Raw genomic sequence first — 16,215 nt, 5'->3', positions numbered from 1 at the left:
AATGAAGTCTCATGCCATGTGCCCAGGATGAGCGCAGGGTAAGCAGTATTTCGTGCAAAGATGACAAAAGTAAAAAGTACCTTGATGAGGCAACAGCTGCATGAAAACTGCTGATTTAGAGCAAGGCAGAGAAGCTTCACAGACACAGAATGGAAGAAAAAACAAAAGTGAGTGATATCTGTAAGATTTTTAAAGGGTGAAATATGATTAGATACTGGATAATTATTATTTTCCTTGGTTTTCAGGAGGATTCTTGTTTTAATTGCTGAACTCTGACCATTAATTTCCCAAACATTACATCTCTAAATAAATGGTAGAACTTAAAATTTTACAGATAGATGTGTTTTTACCACCTTTATTAGAAGTAAGAATTTTAGTGTAAATCAAGAATTACACTAAAAAATGAAATGGAAAATTAGCAGAAATTATACCAAGCAATTGCTCAGTTTAAAATTATTTTTCTCCCCTAAATATAGGGTAATAACAAAGAAAAAAGAAGAAAAACCAAATCAAGAATATACCAAATAAAGGTCTGGGATACGGTAAGCAGTTCCCTAAAACATTAAAATTGTTTTGGAGATTTTAAGTAGTCTCAAAATAGAGGCCTCTAAGTTTCTTCTAAGAGGGAGACATTTTAAACCTGGTAAACACAGCAGAAGTGTGACTAAGTCTACCTTTTGGAGAAATGGTTTTGATAAACTAACCTTTTCTGCACACAGCTGTCAGCACTACTGGGTAGGAATCCTTACAATTCCTAGCTGATCCACCCGGCTTCCTGGGAGGGAGGTCTGCATTACAGAAGCAAAGTGACTGAATAACTGACAGGCCTGGACATAGCCCCAAAATAAAGTGAAAGAAGTGAATTTAAAATAAAGTTCAACTAAACAGGTCTTTGCTCTAAAAAATCCATGCTCTAACACTAACAGTAAAATAAGGTGATCAAAGAAAAAAATTAAAGTTTTTTTTTTCAAGTGAAAAAACATTTAAAATAGATCACAGGCTTATTTTTGTTAAAAAATTATAAAACATGTGACCTCACATATTTTTGAGGTCAAAAATATATTATAAAACTTTTGCCGTAATTATTACCTGATTTTTCCAAACAGATGTCCCTTTGAATGATAGAATACTTTACAGTACAAGGTACAACATAAGTACAAAAGAGATCACGAAAGAGGGCAAAATAGTTACCTGTGTATACTTTGCCACTCTTACTATTCTGAAATCTATTTGAGGGCAGGTCTCATGTCCTAGTAGCCCCTGCCACTCCCTTGGGTCTAACAGAGTCCCTTGCATGTCGTAAACAATGAATATCTGGGATAATTCACGATAAAATCTGGATTTCGGGTTATTTTCTACAGAGCATTGTAGTATTAATCTCGTACCTAAAAATCAAAGAACTTGTGTACACAAAGAATTTGTTAAACAACATGACTCAGAAGGAAATAACAACTTTAGCTGAAACTGAAGAGTGAGATCCATAGGCAAAAACTGTCAAGTCTCTGGGGACCAGTGTCTCTCTCATCTTTAAATGTTCCAGAGTACCTAGTGTATACCTACAAAATAGGTGTTCGAATGTTTACTGAATTAAATTACAGTGTGAAAAATATTAGGAGGTCTCGGTAGAGTATAAATTAAATTTTAATACATTGGAAATGAACCTATTTAATTTCTTTTTAATGAGTACTAAAATCCATATAATTCCATCTGGATTTTTATTTCTAGTATACTTGCTCCTTAATATCTAAACAGGATACAGGAAGACTATTTGGAATGCATACTTGAAATGGTTATAAAGCACTCACAATATGGCTTTTAAAAAGGCTCCTTTGCTCATCCTGTAAGAGAGCCATTTATGGCTTGGCCTTAAGCACGACCAAGTCCCATATATAACATTTTTAGTAGATAGGTTTTATTTTCTAGTTCTAATCCTGGTTCTTCAATTCATGTCCAGCTCAGCTACACTGGACCTAAGAATGGATCGCAATATCAAATTTGAAATATTCTTATCTATCAGAGAGTAAATATTATGGATTCTCTTCAAGATTCTCATAGTGGCATGTGGGAAAATCTGAAGAGACAAAGTTTTATGTCCATTTGGCTAAAAGGACCACAGTTAACACAATTTCATATGCACTGAACTCTGAGTACAGTCCACTGGCTCCACTGATACCAAGTCAACTTCTACTAGGAGTGCGGTCAGAAGACAGTCATTTATGTAATTTTATATATGGAGTTATAAAACAATCCTTCTTGTGCTAAGGGGATAGACAAGTGGGCTATGATCATCTGTCAAGAAGACTGGATTTTCAGAGACAACTGCTTTATGTAAATGACCGCTACTTCCTCAAAAGCTGGTGACTGATGAATTATCACCAAAATTTTTACCTAAGTAAGGTTTAGTGTTTCATGGGGGAGGGCGAGGGGGTTCATGAATTTCTTATCTAGCTAATTTGACAGCAGAGAATATTGGAGACCAAAGGAAGATACAGCTTAGTGGCCGATCCTGCTAAGTACCAAAGATCTAGAAAGCAAAGTCTTGCACTGACAGGGAAAGTTTGAAGCAAAGGCTTGAGCTGTGTGCAGATCAGCAACTTTTGCTTTTTGACGTAAAGAAACAGAGCTTTCACCTGTTTAAAATTCAGTAGACTAGCGCAGGTTGATGTTGGGTAATTTGATGGCAAGCCACACTTATGCTCCATTTCAGGGAGTGACACAGGGCTTCTTTAAATACTTGTGCTTAGGACTTGGCTGATGGAAGTGGAGACAGGGAAATATTCTGGTTTCTATACAACCAAATAGTGAAGCCGAAATGCTGGAGTGAGTTATGAATCTGGATTAGATTCATCACTTCTTTTAGCCCTTTGATATCAGCAAACTCAGATCCACAAAGAATTGAGGAGATAGGGATGTAAGATTACAAGGAGCTAAAGATATAAAACAGCATACCTAGTTACAAAGTATTAACTCTTGTAAGAGGTATTCCCTAAGAACAAATGACAAAAACACAATAATTAGGTAGATAAATAAATCAGGATCCTTTCATGGAGATGAGCCCACAGTTTAGAGATACAAATGGGTTTCATCGAAGAGTAAAGTTAACTACTGAAAAGATAAACTCTTTCTCTAATAACATGTAGTAAAATAATCTGGTGAACCAAAGGACATACAATTTACAATTTAGAGACAGAAAAACACCGTTATTCTACTTAATTAATTGTATTACTTTTAAAGCTTCAGTTTCTTTTGAGAATAGTCAGAGGTTTCCAGGGTGTTATAATCTATTCAAGCAGCCATCTTTGGAGAACTACTGGAGGTGACACAGTAGGTTTAAAACTGTAACCAAAACCACATATGCTATTCTTTGATTTCTCTAAACAATTCTAAATAAGAGGTTACAGAGTAGGACTACTTTTCTAAGCAAATGATATGGCTAATGTCCAATCAACACAGGACATGAACAGTTAATCAACTAGCAGAAGAACTTGTACTGGTACCTTTATTCTTAATCTGATTATTTTATTGTCTCCATCAGTGGGCAAATATGGGCAGAAATACCCCTGACAATTAGTTTGGGTTAAAAAAAAAAGTCAATGTAAAAACAACTAAACATTTTGACAGCTTTAACATCACTTTAGTAGCCCAAGAGGCAAAAGATTGGTCAAAATGAACCAAACTTTAAAAACAAGAGGATCAATATAGACAGCCTACGAATTTTCTAATTGTGATTAACTTCAGTGGTTGACTAACCCAGACGATAGAGAGCTCTACAGAAGAAAAGGAGTGGTGGACTTAAGGTAAGGCAGAAGGAAGTAATGAGACAGAAAGAAATAAATGAAAGAAAAAGGGAAAGGCAGGGGAAGGGAAGGAAGAAAGATGACAGATACGGAAGGCAATGAATGTGGTAGAAAGAGCACTGGCCTTGGTTCTAGATAAGAACTGTGTGATAAAGCAATTCACTTAGCTCTTCTAAACTCAGTCTCCCCTTCACACACAACATTGTGAGCCTAGAACTAAATTACCTCTATAGTACCCCCTAGCTCCAAAATGCTAAGATTTTATGGCGGGAGGCGGGGGGTAGTGGTGATGAGGGAAAGAATTCAGTGGCTGCAGTATCTAGAAGAAAGTAAACTTAAAGTTTTGCCCTGGCTTTAACAGTTGAAATGCTGATAATGGGGCAAGATCACAGGCACACCCTAGTGCATAAGAATCACCTGGGTGTTTATTAAACACAGATTGCCGGCTGGGCCCCACTCTTGGAGTCTCTTGTGCAGGAGGTCTGGGGTGGGATTCTAGCGTTTGCATTTCTAATAAGCTCCTAAATGACGCTGAGGCTGCTGGTCTGGGACCACACTTGGAGAAACACTGTTCTAGGGAATAGGTGACAGAGGCCAAATAAACACAGTTATATGGGGAAAAAAAGTTGGCCAGATTTCTCTTATTTCTTGTGGGGGAGAAAACCTGACTAGGTGCAGTAAGGTGATTGATAAATAAATGCTGGATTAAACAATTTGTTTCCTCTGCTGACCAAGGCTTTGTTGTTGACCAAAGCTTAATAGATGAATATAGTTATTTAATATAATGGTTTAGAATATGAATTGGGTATTAGATTTGCCAAGTTCTTCAGAACCTTCAAAACTATATATGTTTAAACATTCATGCAAAACTGAGACTATAAACTGGGAATTCTATTTATGGATCTTAAACATCACAAAATAGTTATAATACATCATTTGGCTTTTTAAAAGAAAATCCATGCTAACACTTAACTACATCTAATATTGATAACTTTTCCTTACAGCATGAGGTGTTTCATAAGTAAACTTTTCAGATGATGAACTTTAAACACAAAACCTTTTTAATTTTAACCATTTTAGAAAGATATCTTTCTGAATAGAATACATGACCACAACGGAAGCTTTCCTTCATTACCCACTGTTATCATAAATACACAATGGCGTCAGTTCTGTAATGAACTGAATAACACCTCCAGGGTTTGAACAGAGTCATAAGAAATCATCCGCTTTGTCACTGAAAAAGCTCAGAGTTCTGTACGTTTGCCATTTCTGCCATCTTGTTTATCTCAGCCCCACCTGAGCTATTAGCTGTTATTCCTCAGTTTATCTGCCTCTTAGTTGCATGTTGAATGGGCATACTTTCCCCACTTGGACCTAAGAGTGACTCCAGAGTCAGGAATATGCTTATGGGCTTTAAGATGTTATTTTTTTGAGGTGGCATTTTTGTCTGGTTGTTTATTTACTCCTAGATTTTCAGGTTGTTGCTGGCAGCAGGGAAAAGGGGCACTACTATATTTTGTTTATTTTGGGGATACAGTATGCTGTATCAGAGACACAGAAACACTGTGAATTATAATTAGTAAGGGAATTATAATTCTGTTCACTTATAGGGTTATATACCTTAGGTTACTCTTCCTGCCTAAACTCTAAAAACTTATCAACCTTGGAACACTATGTGAACACTCTAAACATTTCACTATCTTTGTATAACTGTTTGAAAGTAGACAGCTTTACAGAAACCAAAATTCAAATCAGCTACAAGGTAAAGAAGAAATGTAAGATGAATTTCATGATAAAAAGGAGCAAAATCTGCTATAAACTGATAACAAGGGAATTCCTAATGTTGGTATAGTAATATTATTGCTCAAATTTATATAAAGATTACATTTACTGACCTGGGGAATGCTGGGAAGTTGCAAGTGAGGTCATGGAATTAGAAAGGTTAAGGTTAGCAGTAATACTAAGCTGGCTCTGCACTGCAGGAGGATAAGGAGATGTGGGTGTCAGGAGGGACTCCTCACTGGTTTCTTCATCAATTCCAGGCAAATACGTGTCAATCAAGGCATCAAGAAACTTAACAATAAGCTCAGCATAGTCTGGGATTTGTGTTTGCTGTAATGGAAAATAGGACATTATTTTAGCTCTGTTCTTTTTTCTTCTTTTGTAAATCCCCCTTGAAGCCAAAAAAGATAAATTCAATTTTTGTTTTGGGCTTAATTTACTATTTTTCTTCCTTTGTACTACAGATCATTAAAAAAAAGGGGGTGGAATAATATTTGTAGACTACCATGGGACTTACAACTGGGAATTTTATTCAGCTAACACTTACAGCTTCCAGATGAACCTGTGGTTACTGAAGGCCATGCACAAAGACTGAATTAATTCTGAGACAATCCAATCATCAGGAATGATGTCTAGTCTATTTTCCAAAACTGAGAAAATGAGCAGAGCATCATTCCAGCTGCCATGTAGAGATTCAACTAACTAAATACTGTGAAGGGCTCGGAGGGTTACTGGCAATCAAACTACAAAAGTTCCCGCATGATATACTTATTTCTGTGACTTCAGGCCCATTTTTTAAATGACAGCCTTTGCATATCAAGAGATATGCAGTAATAACTAAACAAAACAAAACTAAGTACTCAATTGTTAAAATTAGAACAAGATTTATGCAATTCATATTGATTTAGCACCCCTATCTCTAGAACACTGCACTAGGGGAAGAAAAAGAAGTCCTGCCTTCAAGGAACCTCAATCAATTTGGAGAGAGACCATATACAGAGAGAATAATTAAATACACATTTATGTAGCACTATATCAACTAACGCCAATCAAAGAACAAACTGAATGGAGCAAATGAGGATATATTCAGGGAAGAGTGAATCTAATGCAACAGGTTGGAAGGAAAAATGTTTTCTTGAGGTAAATTTCTTTTTCATTATGTAATTTTTAAAATTGAGGTTTAATTGACATATAACATTATATTAATTTCAGGTCATGAGGTAGATTTTAAACATATGTAATGCTCCTTCCTAATGACAAGATACCTAAATGTGTGCATTAAGATCATCAATTACATGAGGGACTGAGGGCAGAAAGTTTACAGAGGTTTATCATACGTTTCTGAAAAGTCAAGCATAAATTTAGTTGAATTTTTTTTTTTTTGTAAAAGCTAGTATATAAACATATTAAAGGTGCTGCCTCTTGGAAAGAATCTTGTGGTAGAAAACTTTTAATAAAAATAATATATGTGTTTTTTGTGAATCATTCTGGTTTTCAACATATTGTCTTAAAGCAGGAACAGTAATATAAACAAAACTTTCATTTTGTCAATAGAGAAAAAGATGTTTTCTTACCTTTGAAAAGGGTCCTGCAAACCGCCATAGGCCATTAAAACCAAAACCTGCAACAAATCAAATGTTACTCTTATAGCAAGCATGACACTCTTTCAGTCTTAACAGAAATTATATAGTTGATGATATATAAAACCCCCACACACAGTGAAAACTTTTTTTTTTAGAATGAGTGTCAAAGTAGACTAAAACTCACTGAAAATATACCCAGTATAAAACCATATTTTAGTTAAAAAGTTGTCAACCACTTATTGTACTGAACACATAATTAAAAGTCAGAAAATGGCGTATTAGAGAGGTGTGAACAAGCCTATTCCTCATAAGGGATTCTTCAGCCAGTGCATTCTTTAACAGCACACATGTTTCAAGTTCATCAACCATCCTCCTCCCGATACGTTTATTTACTTTGCAGGTAAGATGTTTGGTACTGTGGTGGGGATTCTTCATGGTACACCACACTTTGCACAATCCCATGGATTGGATTTAACAAATTTGGATCTTGGCACAATGACAACAGGGTGTTGATCTTAGAGTCCAACAAATTGTGCCTAAAAAAATAAAAGTCAACAGAGGAACATTTTAAAGGAAAATTAAATGAAAATATATACTGGAAAATATTTTTCCCTAGAACAGTATGATAAAAATGAAGGGTGATGAGTGCTTTTCCAATTTTTCTCTAATGAACGTGTGTACTTGCTTTTTTGTTTTGTCTTTTGTGTTGAAGTCATTAGGAAACTATGGTAAAAGCATCTAACTAGCACTGTCATATAACCATGCTTAACTGTATGTGGTGACTATTTGCTCAAGACAAGGTTGGCTTCTGTCTGCCACTCAGCATGCTTTAGGACCATCTCTTTCTGCTGATTATTGGTATGTACCCAGGAGTTAAAACTAAATTTAATATTAATCAGTGTTTAATAAATGCTGAATCAGATCGAATGAGGAAAGCAAAATTAGCTTGGAGGGGGTGGAATATATGATCAAATTCAAACTTCTGAGGAAATTAACTATTTCTAACCCAGCTATACCCCATTAATAAAAATAACCAAGAGCCAAGTATATAAAATTCTGAAATTTATAAATAAGATTAAACAAAAACAAAGAAATAATGATACTACATAGAAGGCCTAGATTAGGAATAGAGTTTCCCAAGTTTCTTTGGGTTATCTAGATTTGAACACTTTGAGGCTAATATGATTTTAGCCCTTAAGAGAGAATAAAATTCATCTCCCAAATAAGAAGTCAATTTTGTTTTCACGCAGCTGTGGATTAAAAACAAAAGCTCTACTGAAAAAGAAGACAGAACAGGTATGCTGATTTAAATATAGCAATCTAACAGCTTTCTCCTAAGTGAGGAAATAAACAATGCTCATCACAATGAACAATGTTAAGAAAATCACAAGATAAAAAAATGTTTTTCCCACTCTGACAAGTACAGGTTTCTGGTAACTGACTATACTGCTGAACTGAATGAATAAGCATTTTCAGAACTCTAATGGAAAACTGATGAATTCATAAAAGTGCTAACAAAAGATCAAGATGAAAAAAAAATTAATTACATGGGACTGAGTGAACTGATGAGGATGATTATAATTTTTGTGACTTTCTGTTTGAATAAAAAAAAAAAAAATGTTTCTCCCGATCGACAGGCCAAAACTAGCCCTAGGTCCCATTAAACCCACTGTCTCTAAGCTAAAAATCACTACCACACTACTTTTTTTTTTTACTATCACACTACTTCACGTTCCCCTCTCCACAACCAGTGAACACTACTGGGTGATACTTTTCCTAAGCTTTTATAAAACATTTGACTTCAAGACAGATACAAAAGTTAAACACAAGTGGAGATACTTACACAACAGGAAAAACTTTGGGGAAAACAACACTAGCTTCTGCTAAGTATTCATAAAGAATTCGTTGATCAAACTCATCCGTGGTGTATTTCACCAGCGTAGCCTAAAAAAAAAGTAAACAAAAAACATTTTATTTTGTGGCTGAATTGTTACCTGTTTCGGTGAAAAGCAGAATTTGGCCTTCCTTTCATGTTTTTAATATTTAAGGGCCTTCTAAGAGTAGACTGGAAAAAACCCCCCACAAAAAGCAAAAAATATTACCAGAACAGTAAGAAGAAGTGCTTGGATCTTCGGATCAGTAAGTACTTCTTCATCTAAGAGAACATTTGATTCAGACACTGAAACTTTACGTAAATGTGGGTGCTGTTGTGATGAGGAAATCCTTTGAGTTTCTGTGGTAAGATATGGATTAACACAATCAGCTATATTAATCAAATATAACACACTAGATACTACTTCACCTAACATATTTTAATGTCACTTCTAAAATTCGATAGCTTTTTAACAGACACTTAAAATATCAACATAAATATCATACAAAATTACTATTCACCTATACAAAAGCTCTGGCTAGCTGTATACAATGTTGTATATCATATGTATGATTACTTTCTACACAGGTTTCAGGATATCTGTCATTTTAAGGACTGTATAGCTTGTCTTTGTCTTTTGAAAAAGAGCAAATGTTTCTATATTTTATCCTAATGATACTAAGAAATGGCTGGAAAGCAAATATGGCTTTAATGTACTCTCCCTCCTTACTTTCAATGATCTAGATTAATTATTAACTTTGTTTCTCACCCATTTCATAATCAGTTTCTGCTACTCTCCTCATTTTGGGGGGTGTTGTGATCCCTGATTCCATTTCTTGCCTTTTAGGAGCCTTTGTGTCTGATATCAAGTGATCAAAACTTTTCCTTGTTCCTATAAACAAAAGTTACAGAATATGGAAGTTCATTAACCACAGTGTCTGTGAATAGGAATATACTAAAAAGAAAATGTTTGGGCATAAAGTGTTTAAGTTTTCACTTAAGGACCCAAAGAAAGCTCAAACATATCCCTGGGGCAGAGTTCCTCTCCTCTCCTGTTTTTTTTCCATCTTCTCAAGGAATTTTGGCCACACAGCTGTTCTGTTTCAGGACAGGATGTGCCTTATTGGTCCAAATTAAATTGAGATTACATGCACTACACTGGAGGTAAACCAAACTCCACCAACAAGTACAATATTTGATAATAAATACAGAGATATGTGCTGTTTAGTAGCAAAGATCAACTATGTCTGAACAGCCTTTTTTCAATTTAAGGCATTCTGCTGGTGCCAAGAATGAGTCATTAACCTATGAAGAATTTCTAAAAGTAGACAAAATCAAGGTTTGATTTTAGTTCTTCAGGCTTAGATAAAAGGATGTGCATGCCTAAAAGTACTAAATAATAGATACACTGGGAGATGCTTCAAAAATAGCAAGCAGTACCGTTTCCCACTTGGCTTTGAGTTTCTCTAATCATGTATTATACCAATGTTAAATACCTTTCTCTTAAAGTAAAAGTATTGAAACTGGATTATTTGGAACTTATATATTTCTGTTCTTTATATTCTAAGAACTTCTCTTATTCTTCTTGGTACAGCTCTAACAGCAAATCTGGAATACTTCTGACAGTATTATTTTTTAAGAGCCAGAACTGAAGCCACTATAATTACATATGACAATTGAACACTTGAGAAATTTAATGTTCTATTAACCTCAAGTTTTAATACTAATAATTATTCACAATAGTCATAAAAATCAAGGTCAAATAATTTAACAGCCCAAAAGAATCTAGTCCAACCTCTTCATTTCCTGTACCTGTAAACTGAGGAAACCATGAGCAGTTAAGAGATTAGCCTGAAGTCGCAAGGCTAGGCATCCAGTTAGTGACCAGACTTAAAATATCAAATTTCCTAAAAACCAATTCGTGCGGGCTTCCCTGGTGGCGCAGTGGTTGGGAGTCTGCCTGCCAATGCAGGGGACACGGGTTCGAGCCCTGGTCTGGGAAGATCCCACATGCCGCGGAGCAACTAGGCCCGTGAGCCACAATTGCTGAGCCTGCGCGTCTGGAGCCTGTGCTCCGCAACAAGAGAGGCCGCGACAGTGAGAGGCCCGCGCACCGTGATGAAGAGTGGCCCCCGCTTGTTGCAACTAGAGAAAGCCCTCGCACAGAAACGAAGACCCAACACAGCCAAAAATAAATAAATAAAATTAAAAAAAAAAACAAACAAACCAATTCGTGCTTTCATACTGCATGAGATCAGGACACCACTCTCTCTGTTTAGTTTTCTTACTTTTCTCATTCTTCCTTTTTTACTTTACACTCTGCATTCTTCCTGGGAGATCTCCTTCCACTGCCATAGCTTCAGCTGTCTAATGAACTAATCAGTTCTAAATGTGCCACTTGTCCACTTCTCTCTTCCTGAACTCCAGATGTATGTTCTCATTTATCTCTTACATATACACGCCAAGAATCCTGAAGGGATCTCAAATGTAATACCAACCAACCTAAATTTATCTTGTACTATAAATATATTAGTCTTGATCTCTGTGAATGGAATCACTATCCAGCCAGTTTTTGAAGCCAGAAATTTCTGACATCCTTCACTGCCTTCTCCCTCCCCACCTGGCCCAAACAGTCAGGCACTAAGTCCCACACCTGATTCCTTTTCTCCATCGTCCCACTGCTCCTGCCTTAGCGTAGGCCTACACCATTTTTTACTTGGACCGCTGTAACGATCTCTTAAATGATTCCCTTGCGAAAAAACTCTTCCTATTTCTCCATATTGTAGCCAAAAACCTTTCCTAAGAATAAAATTTTGTAACGTCTCTCCCCTACTTAAAGATCCCTGCTGGATACATGATAAGGCTAAATCTCTTAACATGGCACAAAGTCTCCCACAAACTAGTTGCAATTCTTCTCTAGCCTCATTTCCTACCCAAGTGCTTTTCCTGACTTTGTTTTATTTATGCTATTTCCCCCCTCTCTTGAATATATGCCTTCCTTATCCTGTGCCTACCGGGCAGGCATGTACTAAATTTTCAAGATCCGGTTCAAATGTTACCTCCTCTCTGTAGCTTTTCCTAATTTCCTTACTTTAATGGCACCTGGGGATGCTGTTGCAATTGTCTGATTATAAGTCTTAGCCACCAAACTATGAGCTCCTCCAGGGCAACGACTGTAACTTTTTCGTCTATCACATGGGTTGAATGAATTCAATACTGCATTTTCTCTGAAGTTAGTTTTTCATTTACAACTTCCTTGGCATGAAAACTCAGAATCACAAAACACAAAGTAACCAGGAAACTCCTAGAACATTATTTATGGAAAAGTATAAAGAGAAAGGAACTCAAACAAAAGATAACAGTCCTTGGGACTTCCCTGGTGGCGCAGTGGTTAAGAATCCGCCTGCCAATGCAGGGGACACGGGTTCGAGCCCTGGTCCAGGAAGATCCCACATGCTGCGGAGCAACCAAGCCCGTGTGCCACAACTACTGAGCCCATGTGCTGCAATTACTGAAGCCCGCACGCCTAGAGCCCGTGCTCCGCAACAAGAGAAGCCACCGCAATGAGAAGCCTGTGCACCGCAACGAGGAGTAGCCCCCGCTCACCACAACTAGAGAAAGCCTGCGCACAGCAACAAAGACCCAATGCAGCCAAAAATAAATAAATAAAATAAATAAACAAAAGATAACAGTCCTATGTGACTAGTAATAGTGATTAGCATTCATGGTTTCAATTTCTCTCATGGTTTATTGGCAGGTTATTTATTTTATACTTCTTTAGCCAAAGTTGTGTAAGAGCACCTTTGCATTCAATCTGTGGTGAGGTGGGATTAGTGGGCTCTCTCGTTATTTACTTCAGTTTTTGAAAAGGGAAAAAGGGTCTCACAGCATTTCAGGTATATTTCTCATGGTCAAATGTTGATATAACCGAGCAATTTTAACTTCCAAGAACCCTATCTTCTTACAGTAATCAAAAACTCTTACCTTTTCGTCTTTTTAAAGAAAAGATGGCAAATAGTATTATTATAGCTTCATAGCATATTGATGTATTCTGCCCTCAGAGGGTAATTTTGGGAAATATATTGTTAAAGGCCCTGCATCTGAATGCTGCAAGACTCTTCCTTTTCTGTGAGTATCTAATGTCTCTCCTACTCCCATTTCCCTTCTGCCTGGCCAAGGCAGAATAAAACAAGTAGAGCCACAATATTTAGTCTAAGAATTCCCCCAAAACTGTTTCAAGATCTCATTCTCATTCCTCTATCTTAACTGATATGGCTTAACTGATCTATCAAACTCTCTCATAATTGGCATCAAAGACTTTGCTACATCAAAAACAGGAAATTTTGATAATCTTGAACAGCTTCAAATAATTTTCCAGGAGTGAAAGCATCTGACCATTTTTGAAAAGAATTCTAAAACTTTCTACATAATTTAGATAAACTAACCAAGCAACTTCTTCGTGTTGGCCTGAGAAGGCTGCCCCATGTCCAAGCTCATGGATTTCCTGGCTCGGGGACTGGTCTGGCCCGCAGGTGGATAGCTGGCTGCAAGGTACCCTTCAGAACCTTTGGGAGAGGACCATGGCTGATTCTCCTTTAGTGTCCTGAGAGATTAAAACAATTGAGAAGAATCAATAAACATGATGACAAATACAACCACTGCTGGCCCTTCTAATTGACTATTGCATTTCCCAATGGCAGAGATCAAGTAATTTTAAAACTGTACTTTAAAGCTCTTTAGGGTACAAACTCTTAATCTATCCCCAGGAAGTATCCACTTTCTTGCCATGACATCTTATACACGGTAGGTACTCAGCAAATGCTCGACTGAACTGTACTGCATTGATTTTTTAATCAGGGAGAATCAAGTCTCAATAAGCAATTGTATCCCTGGTTTAAAAACCAAGGGGGAACACAGTCAAACTCACTTTCTCCTTTTCATAACAAAAAGGGCATAGCTCAAAGAAATATAATCATAGGAATGACTGAAGAGTAAGACTACTGAAAGCCAAGTATGCCTGGAAAGCTTTTGCATACATTGTTAACATCTCAGCTGGAAATTGCTGAGGGCTTTTTATCAAAAAGTGGGATGTTGATAAATTTAATGATATAAGCACTACAAACACAAGATTATCTTCCCATGTTCAACACTGTACCTAAAACTTAAAGGTATCTTTGTTTAATTGAAAATATAAAATAACTCCAAATGATGCTATTTTCATGTAATTTCTCTATGTTTTAGTGAAAAATATACCACTCAAAGCAACATACAACAGGATATAATTTGATTATCTTAACATCTAAATCTGTACTATAGAAAACTTTTTAGTAACTTTAGTGTGATATGAGTAAATACAATAAATATGTTGGCATGTGTATCTTTTTACAAATCTGTATAGCTTAGTTTTCTATCATTAAGCATGTAATGTTGCTTATATTTCACATTAGGTTTTCCTAGGCCTTTTCCTGCAATCCGATACTTTCAAGATCATCTCTTTTCATTATTCAACTGATTTGTGCTTAAAAAAGAGGCAAACTAATGTTAACTAATTAGCACAATTAGATTAGAAGAACTTTCCTTCAACTAACACACATAAAATACTGTACATTTATAAAATGAGTTTTGATTTACACACTCTTCCTAGGTTATCTTTAGAGTCCCTTCTATATTACCTTCTGGATTACTCTGCTGCTTGCCTCCATTGGCATGGAATATTGAAACCTGATTGTAATTATGTAATTGTGGGAGAAGAAGTCCACTTACCTATAGCTAGGGTCACCATGATGAATGGGATATGTATCCATAGGAATATTTTCCATTGAAATATCAGTAAGAAGAAGAGACTTTCTATGTTTTAGGCTACAGCGACTTCGAACCTCCTCAGACACTGTAAGTAAAGCTAAAAGGAAAAAGAAGGAAGATTTAAAAATTTAATAAATCACAAGTGTGACTTAAATTAGGATATACTTCTTACAACCTCCTGAAGAGAATAATAGCTGTTAAACATGAGAGTATGAAGTTTAAGGATATAAAACACTTAGGACAGACTTGTTTATGTTAAAGCGTTTACAGTCTGTTTTGGAAGACTGCATGTAAACATGAAACTTACAAAGAGATTTAAATAGCACCTTATATTAGTCAAGTGCTTTAATAAACACTGGACCTCAACAAACACAAAAGGTAGGCAGGGCAGGACTATAAGGTCCATTTCTTAGAAAAATACTCTGAAACGTTAAATGATTTGCCCAAGGTCAAATAATTCAAACAAAAAAGTTGCCACAAACTAAAGTCTGCTAAACTGGGAATCAGCACTTTCCAACAAACAACGATGTTCAAAAACTGTGTTATACATAAGTGCTACGTGTTGTTGAGAGGAGAAACACAAATCAGATAAGAGCAGATAGGGACGGTATAAATGGAATGGTGGGGATGGGCAGACAGTCTAGGTAAAACAAAGGGCATCAGGAATGAATATTAAAGAAGCATAAAGGCACTTCTAGGAGATGGCAAGTAGATTAGCTTAAAATAGCCCATCCATTTGGAGAGGTAATAAAAAATGAGGCCTATGAAATTAGAGAAAGAGGACAGAATCAGGAGGGCTGCTTAAGGGCCCAGGATGCTAGGCTGAGGCTTTTAGATTTTATGACAGACAACAGGGAGCCACGTGGTGTCTTGAACCAAAGATGACTAAGGGAACACATTTCACATATTAATGCAAATTCTTTTATAAGGAAAAATGTTTTGGCAAAACTTTCCAAATTTTAACCAATGCCACAGGACTGAACTGTGAACTCTTTACCCTGCCAAGCAACCAGCGGAAGGACCCAGAGGTGTCTGTACCTTTTTCATAGTCCTTAGATATAGCTGTGGTAAGATTAATTTTGTCTATTTTGTGTTTTTACCTGCCAAGTAAGCCACGCTCTGTGTATTCACCTCAAATTTGTCACAATTTCTATGTTTATTAACCAGAGTTAGTAGTGTATGCAAAATTCTGACTGTTCTTGCAACAATGGAAGGTGAAGGATGCCTGTATCCTACAAAAAATAAAAACAAACAAGAAGTTAATTCATTCTTTCATCAAGTATCTGTTGAATTCTTATTCTGTGACTAGCAACTTTGCAAGGAAAGGAAGTATGTAAGGGGAATAGCCATTTGGGAAGGTAAAATATATACATATGTG

General features: G+C 36.3%; 1 protein-coding gene across 4 annotated transcripts in view; it reads right to left on the bottom strand.

The window, feature by feature from the left end:
* Positions 1-16,215, bottom strand: part of NF1 (neurofibromin 1) — a 250,231-nt gene that overhangs the window by 9,377 nt on the left and 224,639 nt on the right. For 2 of the 4 annotated variants that reach the window (XM_061176470.1, XM_061176471.1), the window contains 9 exons: positions 15,938-16,069; positions 14,799-14,934; positions 13,481-13,638; positions 9,805-9,927; positions 9,265-9,395; positions 9,006-9,106; positions 7,556-7,698; positions 7,154-7,200; positions 5,693-5,909 (listed from right to left, as the gene is read on the bottom strand). In XM_061176470.1, the coding sequence (XP_061032453.1) occupies positions 5,693-5,909; positions 7,154-7,200; positions 7,556-7,698; positions 9,006-9,106; positions 9,265-9,395; positions 9,805-9,927; positions 13,481-13,638; positions 14,799-14,934; positions 15,938-16,069 (1,188 nt within the window). Of the gene's footprint in view, positions 1-704; positions 789-5,692; positions 5,910-7,153; positions 7,201-7,555; positions 7,699-9,005; positions 9,107-9,264; positions 9,396-9,804; positions 9,928-13,480; positions 13,639-14,798; positions 14,935-15,937; positions 16,070-16,215 lie in introns of all 4 variants that reach the window. The other 2 variants (XM_061176469.1, XM_061176468.1) reach the window with 2 other exon arrangements.

This window comes from Eubalaena glacialis, chromosome 19 (assembly GCF_028564815.1).
Source record: "Eubalaena glacialis isolate mEubGla1 chromosome 19, mEubGla1.1.hap2.+ XY, whole genome shotgun sequence".
NCBI classification, from domain to species: domain Eukaryota; kingdom Metazoa; phylum Chordata; class Mammalia; order Artiodactyla; family Balaenidae; genus Eubalaena; species Eubalaena glacialis.
This window is presented reverse-complemented; position numbering and strand designations above follow the sequence as displayed.